Source organism: Taeniopygia guttata, chromosome 5, assembly GCF_048771995.1.
Source record: "Taeniopygia guttata chromosome 5, bTaeGut7.mat, whole genome shotgun sequence".
Classification (NCBI taxonomy): Eukaryota; Metazoa; Chordata; class Aves; order Passeriformes; family Estrildidae; genus Taeniopygia; species Taeniopygia guttata.
Genome location: NC_133030.1, coordinates 43,178,687 through 43,192,761, shown reverse-complemented (window position 1 = coordinate 43,192,761; position 14,075 = coordinate 43,178,687). Strand labels below are relative to the sequence as shown.

Below are 14,075 nucleotides of genomic sequence, written 5' to 3'. Positions count from 1 at the left end.
TCTCTTTGTGTCTAGATTTTGGGGTGGGTTTTTTCCCCCTATGATTTATTCCTCACATACATGCTTGAAGTAACAACATGAACTTTAAATTGACCCATTTGAGAATTTAATCTAGGATAGTGATGATGTACATCAGCTTTTAGCACACAAGTATTGCTGGAATTCAATTCTAGCAGATCAGATTTTACTGCAATCCAAGCAATGTATTGGTAAGCACAACAGGAAGTGGAACAGGTACATTTGGACAAAAATTAAGTATTGTCTGTTGAAGCAGGTTTATTTCTCCCTGTTAAAGATGTGGTAAATTGTCAATATGTATAATATGTCAGGTTTAATGGGTATTTTCCTCAAGCTTCTGATAGGTTGCCTATGAAGACTTCATTTGACAGGTCAAGCACTTTATTCAGAAACCCAGCATTTTTCTGTAAGTCATGTTCAGTCTGGTGTTCATAACACCAGACAGGTGCACAGTTTTGTACAAATGAGGCTCTTACTGTGAATTAAATGTGAGAATCCATAATAAAACTGGAACACTGAAAATCAGAATCTGGCTTTATACGAGGCTGTAGTGAGGGGCTGGGATATACTTTCGAGTAGAGTGTAATAAGGGATTGCTTGGGGTGGAACTAGATGGGAAAAACCAAAATAAAGCTACCTTACCTGGGACTACACATTGAAGCCCAGATGAGTGCTGGAGGAGAGCCAACCAGCCTGTTTGGACATGTTCCAAGGGCTGCTGAAGTACAGCCAGGACAGCTAGAAACTGGGCTGTGGCCTGTACAGTGTGATACAACAGGCTATTGAATGGTTACTGAAAAGCCTATTGACTTCTTGTATTGCTCCACACAGTGCAAGTTGGTCTTTGGATATTATCTGATCAGGACTATTCTGGAAGGGAGGACTGCTGATACAGAAGCTGTGCTAGAATGTAGGGAGATGACCAAAAAAGAAGGAAGTATTGTTCGTAAAATGCTGAAGTAAAACTTTACTTCTCACTGCCCTCTAAAGGAAGAATGGCTTCTGTCTGCAGGTGAGTGATCTCACATGGGTGAACAGTGGTGACTAATTGCAATTTGCACTTGATTTGATCCTGCCAGATTTGTAGGCTTCTAGATTCCAGCCATCACCCTGTTATCTCTTTTACTACAAGAATGAGGTTTTTTTACGACCTGGTGTTTTAATACAGATTTTGTGCTCCGTCTTCAAGCTGCTTCTTAATCTTCTATTTTCTAACCAAAGAGACAATTCCCATACAAGTTGCTTCCTTTGGCCCTCAATCTCCCATGACCTCCTTTTCATTTTCTTTGGTTAACTATAAGGTTTCCCAATCCATACTATGTCTTCCAACTCCAGTCTTCTGAGGTCCATATGCTGAAATCATACGGATTTCAACTTCACTACACCTACCACTACTGTCTAGTTTACATCTGAGGGTTGTGGTTGTACACTTTGGAGTTGTTTTCTAGTACACCACCACTAACTGTACTCTGGGCCATGTAATGCATGCTCCAGAAAGTTTGTGCTTTATAGAATGGGTGTAAGTCTGACAAGCATTATAATTGTTGTAAATTGCTTTTCCATTTTTATCCTTCTTGCAGTCATTGCTTTAACTCTATATTGCATCCAAAGCCTGTCATCTTGTTGTCATGCAGCTGACAAAAGGTAGTCTTAAGGCTTCATTCACCTGCCCTATTTTTTTCACCATGTGTTTTAGGATGAGGTGGTTCTTAAGTACCTTTCCCCATAGACCAGAATGGGAATTTAGATTACCTATCCTCACAAAAGCATTTGTGTTGGATCAGCTGAATCACACCCTGGCAGTGTGCCTTGCAGTGCTTTAGGGACAATAACTGTTCCATTACCTGGTGGAGAATGAAAGCAGCTGAGAAGTGGGGGGAATCAGCTAAGATGAGAATGTCAACGTGCATTCTTGACATGCATCAGAAACAGTGTGGCCAAGCAGGACCAAGGCAATGATTGTACCCTTCTCAGCACTCACACCTCAAATCCTGTGTTCATTTTTGGGATCCCTCATTGCAAGAAAGACTTTGAGGTACTGGAGCATGTCCAGAGAAGGACAACAGAGCTGGGGATGTTTAGCCTGGAGAAGAAGCTCAGGAGGGACCTTATCTCTCTCTACAAATACCTAAAAGGAGGCTGTAGCAAGGTGGGAGTCAGTCTCTTCTCAAGTCACAAGTGACAGGATGAGAGGAAAAGGCCTCAAGTTGTACTAGGCCAGGTTTAGATTGAATATGAGGAAAAAAAATTCTTCGCTCAGAGGGTGGCCAGGCATTATAACAGCCTGCTCAGGGAAGTGGTGGAATTACCATACCTTAAAGCATACAACAACCACATCGATTTGACATTTGGGGACATAGTTTAGTGGTGAATGTAGCAGTGCAGTTTGCAGGTGAAAAAATCCTCACTGCACAGGATAATTATTTTTGACAGAGCCCCAAGCTGTAATGGCTTAGGTGAGGAGGAGAAGGTCTCAAGCCAGAAGTGTCCCACACACGGAAGGAATAATACATGGGGTTTGCTTTGAGACCAGATGGCTAAGTGCAAAGCTGAAATGTGGGAATGCTGGCACAGCCCTGACATGAAGGAATGGGTGCAGTAAAATACAAACCCTTTGTTTTAATAGATCATATAAAAAATGCTATTCCTGGAGAAAACTGCTGTAGGTCAAACGTTTGTAAGAGATGGCCTAATCAATAGTCAATTAAAATTGCAAGGAGGGAGACAACAAAGAGAGCTGAGATAAGAAAGAAGACAATCAATGACCACCTGAGAGACCAGCTGTGCTTCTGAAACAAGAAGTCCAGGGGGTAAACTACAGAGGAGACTCCACAATGAATAAAGCATTGTTTTACAAGCTTTTGCCATGATGTTTTAGCAGCTGAAGGATGAGCCAGTCCAGAAGCATAAGGACAATTGGAGGAAGATCCAAGACCATGTGCATCATCCCCAGGTAGGACAGTAGCCCGGAAACTGTGCTAACACAATGCTTGCCAAGTTGCCGGGCATATTAGCTAGAGCACCATGTTGAGCTAATGAGGCTGGAGAGCTTTTTGCTTGCATCCCACCAGCTGGGGTGCACACACCTGCATACCTGTGTCTTATGAGCAAATTCAGCTTGTGTGTCAAAACTGACATGGTCTTGAACTCTTTGAACTCACTTTGGCAGAGTGACTTACAAGAGACAGAGGTGGCTTCTTGGAAGATCAGCCTGCTGGCATTGAGTTATCATTGTGCTAGGGAGCCCAGGTAGATAACATCTGGGGTAAGGTCTGAGCATTTGCAAGTGCCAGACCTGGTTCAACAGCTCCGTGTGATCCCTTTTGACTTTTCTCACCACTTCATGTCTGGTCATCCTATGACTGTTTTCAGCTGCCTGTACAAATATTCCCTAGCTGGCCACAGGATATTCAAGATAAACCTGGGGATGTTTAGCAAATTGAATTCAAAAGAAGTTTTCATTTTATTCTACCACTAAATCCTCCCTTTGCCTATCCCTCTCCTCTTAGCCCAGATCCCCACCATCGAGGGTGGTAGAGCTGCCCTGTTCTCTCCACAGTCATGGTGACAGCGAGCAAGATCTGCAGCTCATCTAAATAATTTTATGAACAAGGTTATTACCTCTTGCATCACTGTTGATTCTTGTTATGAAACCATGTTTCGTGACTGCCTTTGCTACTGAGCTGTGCTGCACCATGGCCTGTGGGTGTAGTTTGAGAAGAATTTTGGGAATGTTGCAGGATTTCTGCACACACCTGAGGATGGGATGGGAGGGGATGGGATTCTGGGAAAAAGAGAACCTGTCATAATCTGTGGTTTTGAGACTGGGGAAAAGGGGAAACAAAAGGGATTAGCCAAACTCAGGAGTCTGCATCCTAAGTGAGCAGGGAGCCTGAGGCAGATAGTATCATTATTTATGAAGACTCACAGATGTAGAATTGACAATGAGCAGGAGTTCAAAGGGAGATATGGGGTTTTTAGTGCAGCAGCTGGGATGAAATCTGACTGTGCCACAGCAGCACGGGTAAGCAGTCATCCCTGGGCCAGGCAGACAGGGCCTCCCTGGGCAGGAAGGGTTGTTGTCCAGGTGCTGGGCTGGGGACTGGCATTTGTGAGCTTACTTCTAGTTCTGTCACACGGTTTTATGAGATTGGGTAACTTTCTTTCCATGTGGGTACACTGAGGTACTGAACAAGTAAAGCTGACACTCGGCAAGGAGGTTAAGAGTGTTGGTACTGTAACTTGAAGTGGATGTAGATTACAATAATGAAACCCACTGCAAACTAAAGGCATAAATTTGTGTTCTTCCAAAGCACAGAAGAGGATTATCATCCTCTTTGCATGTCAGTGAATTTCTCCAAAAACCTCCCTTCCCTTTCTTCGAGTGGTCTACAGGTGGAGCAGTCTGTGCTGCTGACCTGGTTGTTCTTCACTCATGAGAGTTCCAGGGCCGGTCTTGCAGGGATCCAAGAGCAGCTCAGAAAAAAGCTGAACTGCCAGGTTAGGTCCATGGAGCCAAGGGAGCTGGGAACCATCACAGGAAAACCTCAGAGCATTGCAGTGCTCAACCTCTTGTTGAGATTCTCATGCTTGAAGGCTCACAAAACATTTGAAACAAAAAGAGAGGTTTTCTTGTTTGCTTCCTTGTACTTGAAATCCTCTCTGGACTCAGCCTGTGCTCTCAGCACCTCAGTGCTGTGACAGCAGGAGGAAGTCTGTCACCACGTAACTGCAAGGGAGAAGCTGCTTTGCACACAGGTGAGAGCATTGTCTCTCCCAAACCCTTAGTCTTTTAAATCCTTTGAATGGTGGTTTGAATGTTTATTATCACTGAGCTCTCCCTGTCTCCCATCTCAAGTCCCTCCTTGCAGCTCCTTCTTCCTGTGCTGGAAGACCTATGCTGTCACAGGGGGAAAAATACTGTGTTTTTTAAGAGAGTGGAGATGTATCAGTGCCAGAAGGCAGCAAAGGGATGGATTCACTGTTCAGACAGTCAGGGGAGATGGGGAAACTGCTCCTGAATGTATCCTGCCCAGAAGGACCTGTTGCTGGCAGGCAGGGAAATGTTCTTGGACTTTACTGTGTGCCATATCCATGTGGGGTTTGGGTACCAACAAGTGTGTGGGGATATGGCCAGACCATTGCCCCTTTCATCAGCTGAGGCACTCCTATTTTCCATGGAAGGGAGCCCTCTCATTGCTGCCCTTATATCTGATCTGTTCTGACACTTGTGCCTTGTCTGTGAGTGTTCAGCTGTGACCTGCAGCACAGAGGGAAGGTGCAGGGACATTATTTTGAACAAGAGCCATTTTATTTTGCCATCACAGCTTCACTGCCATTGTCTGAGACACCCTTTCTATCAGGAACAATGGCTGAACCTGTACTTTGTTGTTGCCCTGGGATAGGGTAGCTGATACGGTGCCCCATGTGGATGGGAGAAAAGGTGTCCCACATCCCAACAAATCTTCAGAAATTGATTACTCTTAATTTGCTTTTGTGGAGTTTCTCTTCTTTCACTATCAGCCAGCTCTGAATGTATTCAAAATGTTGTTAGGCAAATAATCAGTCTTGGTTGCTGCTCTGGCTGCACATATGTGCTTCAACTCTGCTCCTCAGTATCCTGTGGCCTGGGATGACTCTCCATGCTCCTTTCCAGTGCCCTGGGACCAACCAGGCCACTGCCTGTGTGTTCTACTCTTTATTGCTAGCAGGGCCAGGCTGAACCGTCCAGCCAGGCTCTGCCACGAAGCTCCACGTCTGCGTGCCTGTGACAACTGGCTGAAATGTCAAGAGCACCTTGCAGAGACGACCAAGGATGACACTTCATGCTCGTTGCTGGTTCGCTCGATCAGCCGCAGGACACCTAAAGGTTAATGTTTGCTTTGTCGCCGCCGGCCGGGCTGGTCTTCTCCGCCCTGCTCGGGTTAACCCTGTATCTCCCAGCTGCCCTTTCAGGCTCCTTGCCGCTTCAGCGGTTATCATGGCCATGACTTATCATCAGCCCCCGGTGTGGATATGCCCTTTAAACCCCACAGTCAAGATGTTTTAGCCGACTCCTTATTAGTCCCATCAGTTCTGACTCGAGTGCCCAAGTTTAGTACAGGGTTCTTCAGCTTCCTTTAACGCATGTGGGACTTTTTCTGTGCAGCATCTTGTCTGGACTCCGCTGAGAACATGTGGTCTCAAAATCCTGAGAAAACAGGTAATTTATTCTGGCACTTGCAGAGCCATGTCGGGTGGCTTCCTGCTGTCACTGCAGTCAGTGCTGTCACTCCAGCTCTATAGGAGAAAGGCCCCCGGGAGACAAGCTGGGGCTGAGAACATAACATGGAGTCTTTGAACTTGTCTTCTCCCAGGGAATGTTTTAAACTCTCCCATAAGAAGAGCATCCTTTCTGCCTACACCTAGTCAATGTGCCTCTGGGATGGGTTGGAGGCTTCTGTCTTTTCTCCTGATTACCAGAAATAAGTCTGATGCACAGGAGCAGAACTTGTAATAAGATCAGCACAATTGTCATTGGTGCAGACTGTGATGGTTTCGGTAATAGTTGTACTTTTGTATTGCTCTTGTCCTTCTGAAAACCTTAACTTTCCTGACTTCCCTTGTGCTGCTTGAGACCTCATTTGCCATTTCTTGCTTTGTTTCCTCTGTTCTGCATAAGTCCTGGGGCCAAATTAAGCAGTGTCTGAACAGCGAAGAGAATCTGTGCATCCTGAACACATTTGACAAAGATGTCATGTCTTCTCATCTGTTATTAACAACTTTGCCTGCTTCAGCTGGCATAATTAGCCTTAAATTAGACACCTACCTTGCCGTGTCTAGACTGCATCTGCCTGTGGAGATAGCAGGTGGCTGTGTGGCATCTAGGGTCTCAGTGGTAGTGGCCAAGAGCAAGAGGATGCTGTGGAGCATCGCTGAGGCCCTCCCGAGCAAAGTTATGCTCAGAGGGAGCAGCGCTGATGGTGAGGGAAGGTGGCCAGGTCCCTCGCTGGCACGGCTCTGCCCTGCTGCTTCACTTGTAAAATCAGGACGACGGAAAATGTCAACCGTGAACCAGCTGAACTTTCTGCTTTGCCCCGCGGCCCCGGGATGGGGAAGTTTGGGCATTTCGAATTTCTTTTTTCTTCCTTCCATCCCTCCTTCCTTCCTCCTCCCGAGTGAGAAACGCTCCGTGAGATCTTCCTTCCCCGGCCGGGGCGGCCGCGGGGCTCGGCGGTGCGGGCGGGCGGAGCGCGGTGCGGCCGTGGCGGGGCCGCGGGGGCAGCGGCGGCGCTCCCGGCGGAGCGAGGGGCGGGCGGCCGCACTCGCCGGCCCCTCCGCCCGCGGAGCCGCGGCACCAGCGCCTCGCCTCGGGCGGCGAGGGGCAGAGCCCCCGGCCCCGCCATGGAGAGCGGGATGCCGCTGTCGGGCGGGCAGCGGGCGCTGATCCGGGAGAGCTGGCAGCGGGTGAGCGGCAGCCCCGTGCAGCACGGCCTCGTCCTCTTCACCAGGTGAGCGCCCCGGTCCCGGCCGCCTGCCCGCCCGCGCTGACCCGTGCGGGAGGGATGGACGGGCTGCGCTTCTTGGAGAGAAACGCTTCCCTTTGCTTGGCATGGCTCCCCTCCCCGGCCGCTCTCCCCCCCGGGGCTGGCGGTCCCCGGGAGCCGGAGCCGCTCCGCCGCCGAGCCGCATGTGCCGTGGGGCAGCGGTGTGGGGCAGGGCCGGGCTCCGCTCCGCGCTGCTGCCCTGCCGCTCCCGTCCTTCGCGAGTGAGAACTTTGCCACGCGGAGACGGAGAGAGAAGCGGCGGGCAGGTTTTGTGCGTTTCTGCCCGCTGATCCCCCGCCTTGTCACCGCGACTTCTGCTCTCCGAAGGGCTGCGCGTCCGCGAAGGGGCCCCCCGATCATTCCCTGATCAGGGAAGTGCTGTGCAGCCCCAGGCTCAGACCTGGCCACCAGAGAGGGATTCAGTCGCAGGGCAGAGGAAATGGTGTGCCAGATGGAATGGCTGATACCCAGCTCCTTGCCTCTCCTCGGCAGATTAATGTACCAATAATGTGAAGAGAAAAAAGGAAAAAAATCAATGAAAAGTCGTTTAAAAAGGGCATTTTGAGAGTTGATGAGCAGCTTTCAGAGCGAGAGGGATCCAAATCTTCCAGAGCAGGACTAGAGCAGTGACAACAACGTGGGGGAGAGGGGTGCAGTAGTTTAATGTGCAGGATGAGGAGAAAACAGTCTTGCCTGAATTACCGGTGGCCAGTTATGTCTACCTGGGTGGCTGCTATTGAGTCCCATTTGTGCCTGACATCCTGGCAAGGGAGGATGGGGCAGGGGGAGAGGAAATGGGAGCTGGTGATGGTGTCGAGGAGTGGGGCGTTAGCTGAGTTTGTACATGCCGCCCTTGGTCCAGATGGCTGCTGGAACTTAGAGGCCTTCCCTGATTTGGGAGCTTTAGGGTTCAAGGGGATCAAAAAGTGGGAATGGGAATAGTTGAGATAACATCCAACTCTTTGAGAAGGAGGGCCAAGCTGGAAGAAACTCCAGATGGTTGGGTGCCTGTTCTCAGGTGACATAATTATCTAAGAGCTGAGGCTATGGGCTAGAGAAATAGAAAGATTTTTGTTCATAGTCAATCTGAATTGCCCCAAACTAAAGCTTTTCAGAACTTTTGGATCTTTTACAGATGGAGAGGGATCAGTAGGTGGGAAGAAAAGCAGAAGCAGGCTGTAGGTGTGCTGCTGATGGAGTGATTGTGACTTTAAATAAAGATGGGGTGTTCTTTCTTGCTCTTGCAGGCTGTTTGACTTGGATCCTGACCTGCTTCCCCTTTTCCAGTACAACTGCAAGCAGTTTGCCAGCCCTCAGGAGTGCCTCTCTGCCCCTGAGTTCCTGGATCACATCAGGAAGGTGAGAGAGGGGCTGTGGCATGACTGGAGCACAGCCTCTATGGAGGACAAAACTCTTAGGCAATGATTTGGGACTGTGGTATGTCTAAACAGGGAACACATGGGAAATCTCCTTCTGAGATGGTAACTCCAGGGGGTTACTCATGCTAGGAGAAGGCCAGGACAAAGTGTCCTACAAGAGTGGGGAGGGAATGAGAATGCAGGTTATGGTGGCTAAGAGGCACCGTGCTGATTTCCATGCCTTCATCTGAGAGTGGATTGCTTTCTGTGAATGCTGAAAAAATCCTTCTCCTACTGCGGAAGTGCCTCAGGAAGCTCACCTGTGTCCAGAAGAGGACTGAAGTTCTCTGCTTGGCCACATGCTGACCAGGAGGTGGCACAGAACTGGGCAGTGGGCCAGGCTACCCTGGCCCTACTGCTGCGGAGTCAGAGAGCCTCCGAGGGAGTGCTGCAGTACACATTCCCCCACCCAACAAACACAGAAAGGAGCAACACTGAGGAGAGGCTCATGCATGCATAGTACACCTGGTGCAGCAGAGACCCTTTGCTGAACCCTGAAGAGAAGCCACACTGGGATAAAGCACAGCCTTGGCTTGCAAATGCCTCCATAAACTGCCTGGCTCCATCTTTAAACCAGTTTGGTACTTTGCTTGCCTGTCTTTATTCCTTGTTAAGAGGCTGTTTCAGGACTGAGCTCCTCTGAGCTTTTTGTTATTTTCCAGCATCTCTTTATTGGCAAAGTTAAGATTATTGCCTTGAGCTGAAATAATTTTTTGCTCTTATTGGAGATAAATTGCCTGTTGAAATTACAGAGCACAATTCTATAACCTCTTGGCTTTGCCAAGATAACCATGCCCTGGCTTTAATCTCTTCTTCTAATTTGTTGTGTCTGTTCCCTTCATCCTTCATTAAATCTTTTCCGTCCTGTTTCCATTTGACTCTTAATGCTCCTGGGAGACTATGGTATATGTTTTACCAGACCAGCTCAAGAGACCTGGCTGTACTCTCCATCCCATCTCTTCAAAATACCTCGGCTGATCTTAGAATTGGAGTGGCCTTATTCACAATTGCACCGTTTTGGCAACTTCAAATCAGAAACTCTAGTCCTGGCAACTTCTGGGGTTTCCATGCTGTTGTCCTGGGGTCCTAGGAGTTCTAATGACTGCATCAGCATTAGGTCTTAACCTGCAACTGCTCTGCTGTATGGCTGTTTATCCCCTCTGGGACTGGGTGGTCAGCAGCACTGCTTACCGTGCAGCTCTGGTAGTGTCCCATGGAAGGATGTGGTGTGTGCTGCTGCCAGCCTCACTGATGTGACACATGGATCACAGCAGAGCAAAGGGAAGCTCAGAGGGCATCTGGGCTGGGATGGGGTCAGGTTGACAAGGGTGAAGTAGAGGACTAGACACTTTGTTTCCTCTGGGAAAGAAGCTGAACCTTTCCGTTAATGCCATTCTGCCTTTCTGCTCCTGTGCCAGGTGATGCTGGTGATTGATGCTGCTGTGAACCACCTGGAGAACTTATCCTGCCTGGAAGAGTATCTCTGCAACCTTGGCAAGAAGCACCAGGCAGTTGGTGTGAAGGTTGAATCTTTCTCGGTGAGGTGTTCTCTCTTGTCTCGCTGTGGCTGTGTTTGTTCACCCCTGCCTGCAACCCTCAGCTGTCCCCATCCTTCCTCTGGGTTCAGCTGTCTGGAGATGGCTGATGGCTCAGGGCAGCCTGTCCAAGGTGCTGATACCCGTGTAGTGACACTGCCCCAGTGGGAGAAACCTTTCAGCTCCCCTTGTTTTCTGTCCTTGCCCAGTAAGCCCAGGCAGAAAGGATAGATGGGAGCAAAGCATTTCTACTGTCTGAAGAGGATCGTGGTTTAGAACATCGCAGTCTCTCCTGTGCCATAGGGCTGCAGGCTCAGCCTGTGCCCTGGATCCTTTGCATCTAATGCTCTGGGCAAACTTCTCCACACCTGGAAAAGGGAGCATCCACCTGTATGTGTCTCCACTGGGATGGGTTTGCTGTACCTCAGCCCTTCTTCCTCCATGCCAGTAACACCCAAGCATCTTCCATATTAAACCCTTGATTACTCCTCTCCTGCTATCAAGCATGGACAGAAATGCAGTGGGAAAGGGCAGGCTGAAGAAAAGCTTTCTAACCCTCAAATAGCTCATTCCTATTGCTTTTGTTCTCTTCAGAGGCAGCAGGGTCCCTTTTGTTTGGGCTAGTGATGCCCACCAGCCCTGCACTCAGTGTGAGGGTGCTCCTGCACGGAGCTGCTCACAACTTTGTGAGGAGCAGTGCCCTGTGGAGAAGCCTGAGAAGCACTGAGACATGTCCTAAGCATCCAGCACGGAGTATAATCCACTCTCCTGACATCAGGGCATTGCTCAGCTCTGCTGCTCCACAGCTATGCCAAGAGATAGGGCCAGCTACCTGCACCTGGGAGCCACAGAAACTGAATGTGCACCTCTTCCCTGGTGTTACATGTGCAGTGTCAGCCCTTGCTCCCTGATTTCCACTCTGCACTCATCCATGGAGGAGGGGAAGAGAATGCCGTGGGCTGGTTCTGGCCCCACTCTGATGAGCCAGGGACTGGAGGGGCCTGGTACTGTCGGTGGAAGGGGAGCAGGTGCCCTGAAACTGGAGAAATCAAAAAAGGTGGGGAAGTGAGACAAGAGACTGAATGTCATCCTCTGGTGCTGAGCTTGACACCTCCTTGTTTGGTTTGCAGACTGTCGGCGAGTCCTTGCTGTACATGCTGGAGAAATGCCTTGGTGCTGCCTTCAGCCCAGAGGTGCAGGAAGCTTGGAGCAAACTCTACAATGCTGTGGTGAAAGCCATGCAACGTGGCTGGGAGACCCTCCCAGAAGGAGACTAGATCCTGCCAGCCATCCCTATCCCTGACCATGCAGCAGTCCTGAGCATGGGGAGTCTCACACCACACTCGCTGCCTCTCCCCACCTCTGTCTTTCTGTGTGCACCAGCCCATGGCTGCCTCTGCCACTCACACGTGCTGTGGGGCTCTCACGCGGTTCCATCCTGCTTCAACTTGAGCGTGTCTCTGCCTTTGCTAAGGGCTGGCAGGGCATGTCCCTGCAGCGAAGCCTGGCAGTGCCACAGCACAGGTATGCCACCCTGCCCCAAGTTCCTTCAGGAACACCAACACCCATGTACCTACTCTGGGTTTTAGTTTGTTCATCTTCCCTCCTCTTGCTACCCACCCTAGGGAGGTGACAGCTGGCATAGGCCTCTTAGGCTTATTTGCCCAAAATCCTGTTTGCTGTGCTTTACCTGCCAGGTCTGACACTGCTCAGTCCTCCTGTGCTGCTGTACCTGGTTCAGCTGTGGCAGGGACAGATTTGGCTCCATCCAGGTTAAAAGGCAGCAAGAGAACGAGGCTAGTCACACCATGTGGCTGTCCTCAAACCTTGCAGAGTTTTCCCCTTCTCCCTTCATCAAATATCACTATCAGATGGTTAATCCTGGTGCTTTTTTCTGCCTTGCCTCTGACATGGATGGGATCCCTGGCTTTTCCCTGTGTCAGGTTGGCCACAACACAGTAGGTTTCCTAGGGATGCTTCAGGCAATAGTGTCACATTAATCCCAAGGTGAGACTACTTTTGGCAGGGTTGGGCTGCCAGCTGAAAGGCTTTGTGTTGATTTGGCCAGCTGGTTTAACCTTAGAGCTATCTGAAATGCAGCAGCAGCAGCAGCAACAGCAATGTCTGTTTACTGCTTTGTGTTAAGGAAAATAAAATAAATCCAAGGAAAAGATGTCTTAAAAATGAAGGTTGCAATTGTGTCATAGCAACAGCTTTGAGAAATTCTGGCTCTTGGCCAGAGGAAGCATAGCTGGAATCTTTCTGTTGATGCTGTCAGAATCTGGAATGCTTCCCAGCTGCTCACAGTGCCCATCTGCAGAGTTCCTCAGCCTCACAGGAATGAGGAGATAGCATCTGCTAGAAGAAATCCCAGAAAACTGCTGTGAGGCAGCACCTGAGGGCTCTGTGAAGGGGCTGAACCTGAGCACTTTGAGGAAGAGTTCATCTTTACAGGGAAGTCACTGTGGAACAAACAGAACCATTAGCCCCAGAGAAGGACATGGAGCAATTATTCAGTAACAGGCAGCACCCTTTTTTTTGCTTCTTCTTCAGGTCAGGAGAGGCCTAGCGTTGAGGTCTGAAATGGTCCTGCTCTGAAGACACATTCCTCCTGTTCTCAGATGTCCTCCAATCTGGGGCAGGAGAAGGCTGCCTCTCAATGTAGCTGAAGTCTCCTAGGCCCATGCCATGGAGGGGATGATGGGGCACCCTGTAAGATGTGTCTCTAGCACCCTGCCACCAGGCCTGATGGTAGCCGTGGGCTACTATCAAAAAGCCCTCCAGCTATGTTTGGGAGGGAAGCTAATAGGTGTTGTGAAACAGGCAGTGAACATCCCCAGGTTCCTTGTCCTCCTCAGGGTACCATGTTCTGCCTCTGCAGCCCTGCAGTGTGGCGGTGTCCATCCTGGCCCACAGCTCTCTCCATCAGCTGGGTCCCATTCTTGCACCCAGCAGTGAGGGATGGAGAAGCTGGGGCTAGACACTGGCTTTGATGGCACAGTCTGGGGCTCCAGGGTTTGGGAATGGGGATGTCCTCTTTGCAAACCTGTTATGGGGCATCAGCATTCAGCATCATGGGAGTGGGACACCCTCTGGCTCCATGTGACAAGTAGGCAGCTGTGTGATGGGCAGGGTGTGGGTGTTACTGCCCAAACCATCCCTGCTCCCTCTAGCTTTCCCAGCTCCTTGACTTCTGCTCTTCTGTGCCACATTCTGTGTAACTCCTGAGAGAACTGGTCTGTGTGCCTCTTATACCCAGCTGTACTGTTTATTAAAAAACAACAGTGAGTCTTAGCCCATTTTGATGTTGTGTTTATTTTAATATAAAAGGCCCATGCAGACCAGGAAAAAAGGATGACAGAGAGGGGTTTACTGGTTTCTTGTTGATACTAGCTTTGGAGATACTGGTCACTGGGAGCACTTGTGTAGTGCAGCTTGACTGACATGAGAAGGCATCCAGCAGCAAAAGCATGTTGGGAACTTTTGTGCCTGGCAATTGAGTAGGTGAGCAGTGGAGGAGCTAACAGAGACACCCTGCTACTGATTGCTCAGACCTTTCAAGTATAATAATCTCTAAT

The 14,075-nt window shown here is 49.5% G+C and overlaps 1 protein-coding gene across 3 annotated transcripts; it reads left to right on the top strand.

Annotated features, from left to right (window-relative positions):
• The first annotated feature begins 2,644 nt into the window (after positions 1-2,644).
• On the top strand, positions 2,645-13,791 carry NGB (neuroglobin). Of its 3 annotated transcripts, XR_003960852.4 has the most exons (5): positions 6,266-7,508; positions 8,792-8,903; positions 10,381-10,500; positions 11,628-12,021; positions 13,051-13,791. XR_003960852.4 is itself a non-coding variant. In XM_072930297.1 (4 exons), exons 1-4 carry the CDS (start codon positions 2,907-2,909, stop codon positions 11,772-11,774), a joined length of 444 nt encoding a protein of 147 aa, XP_072786398.1. In that variant the 5' UTR covers positions 2,645-2,906; the 3' UTR covers positions 11,775-13,791. The 3 variants fall into 3 exon arrangements, 2 of the variants coding, with proteins under 2 accessions (XP_072786398.1, XP_030130612.4); XM_072930297.1 differs by lacking the exon at positions 6,266-7,508 and adding an exon at positions 2,645-2,971 and having other exon boundaries at positions 11,628-13,791; XM_030274752.4 differs by having other exon boundaries at positions 11,628-13,791.
• Positions 13,792-14,075: the final 284 nt, after the last annotated feature.

Coding starts and splice junctions, on each gene's coding strand:
- NGB (XM_030274752.4), top strand. CDS start 7,402: ATGGAGAGCGGGATGCCGCTGTCGGGCGGGCAGCGGGCGCTGATCCGG. Junction 8,904..10,380: donor TCCTGGATCACATCAGGAAG/GTGAGAGAGGGG, acceptor CTCCTGTGCCAG/GTGATGCTGGTGATTGATGC. Junction 10,501..11,627: donor TGAAGGTTGAATCTTTCTCG/GTGAGGTGTTCT, acceptor TTTGGTTTGCAG/ACTGTCGGCGAGTCCTTGCT.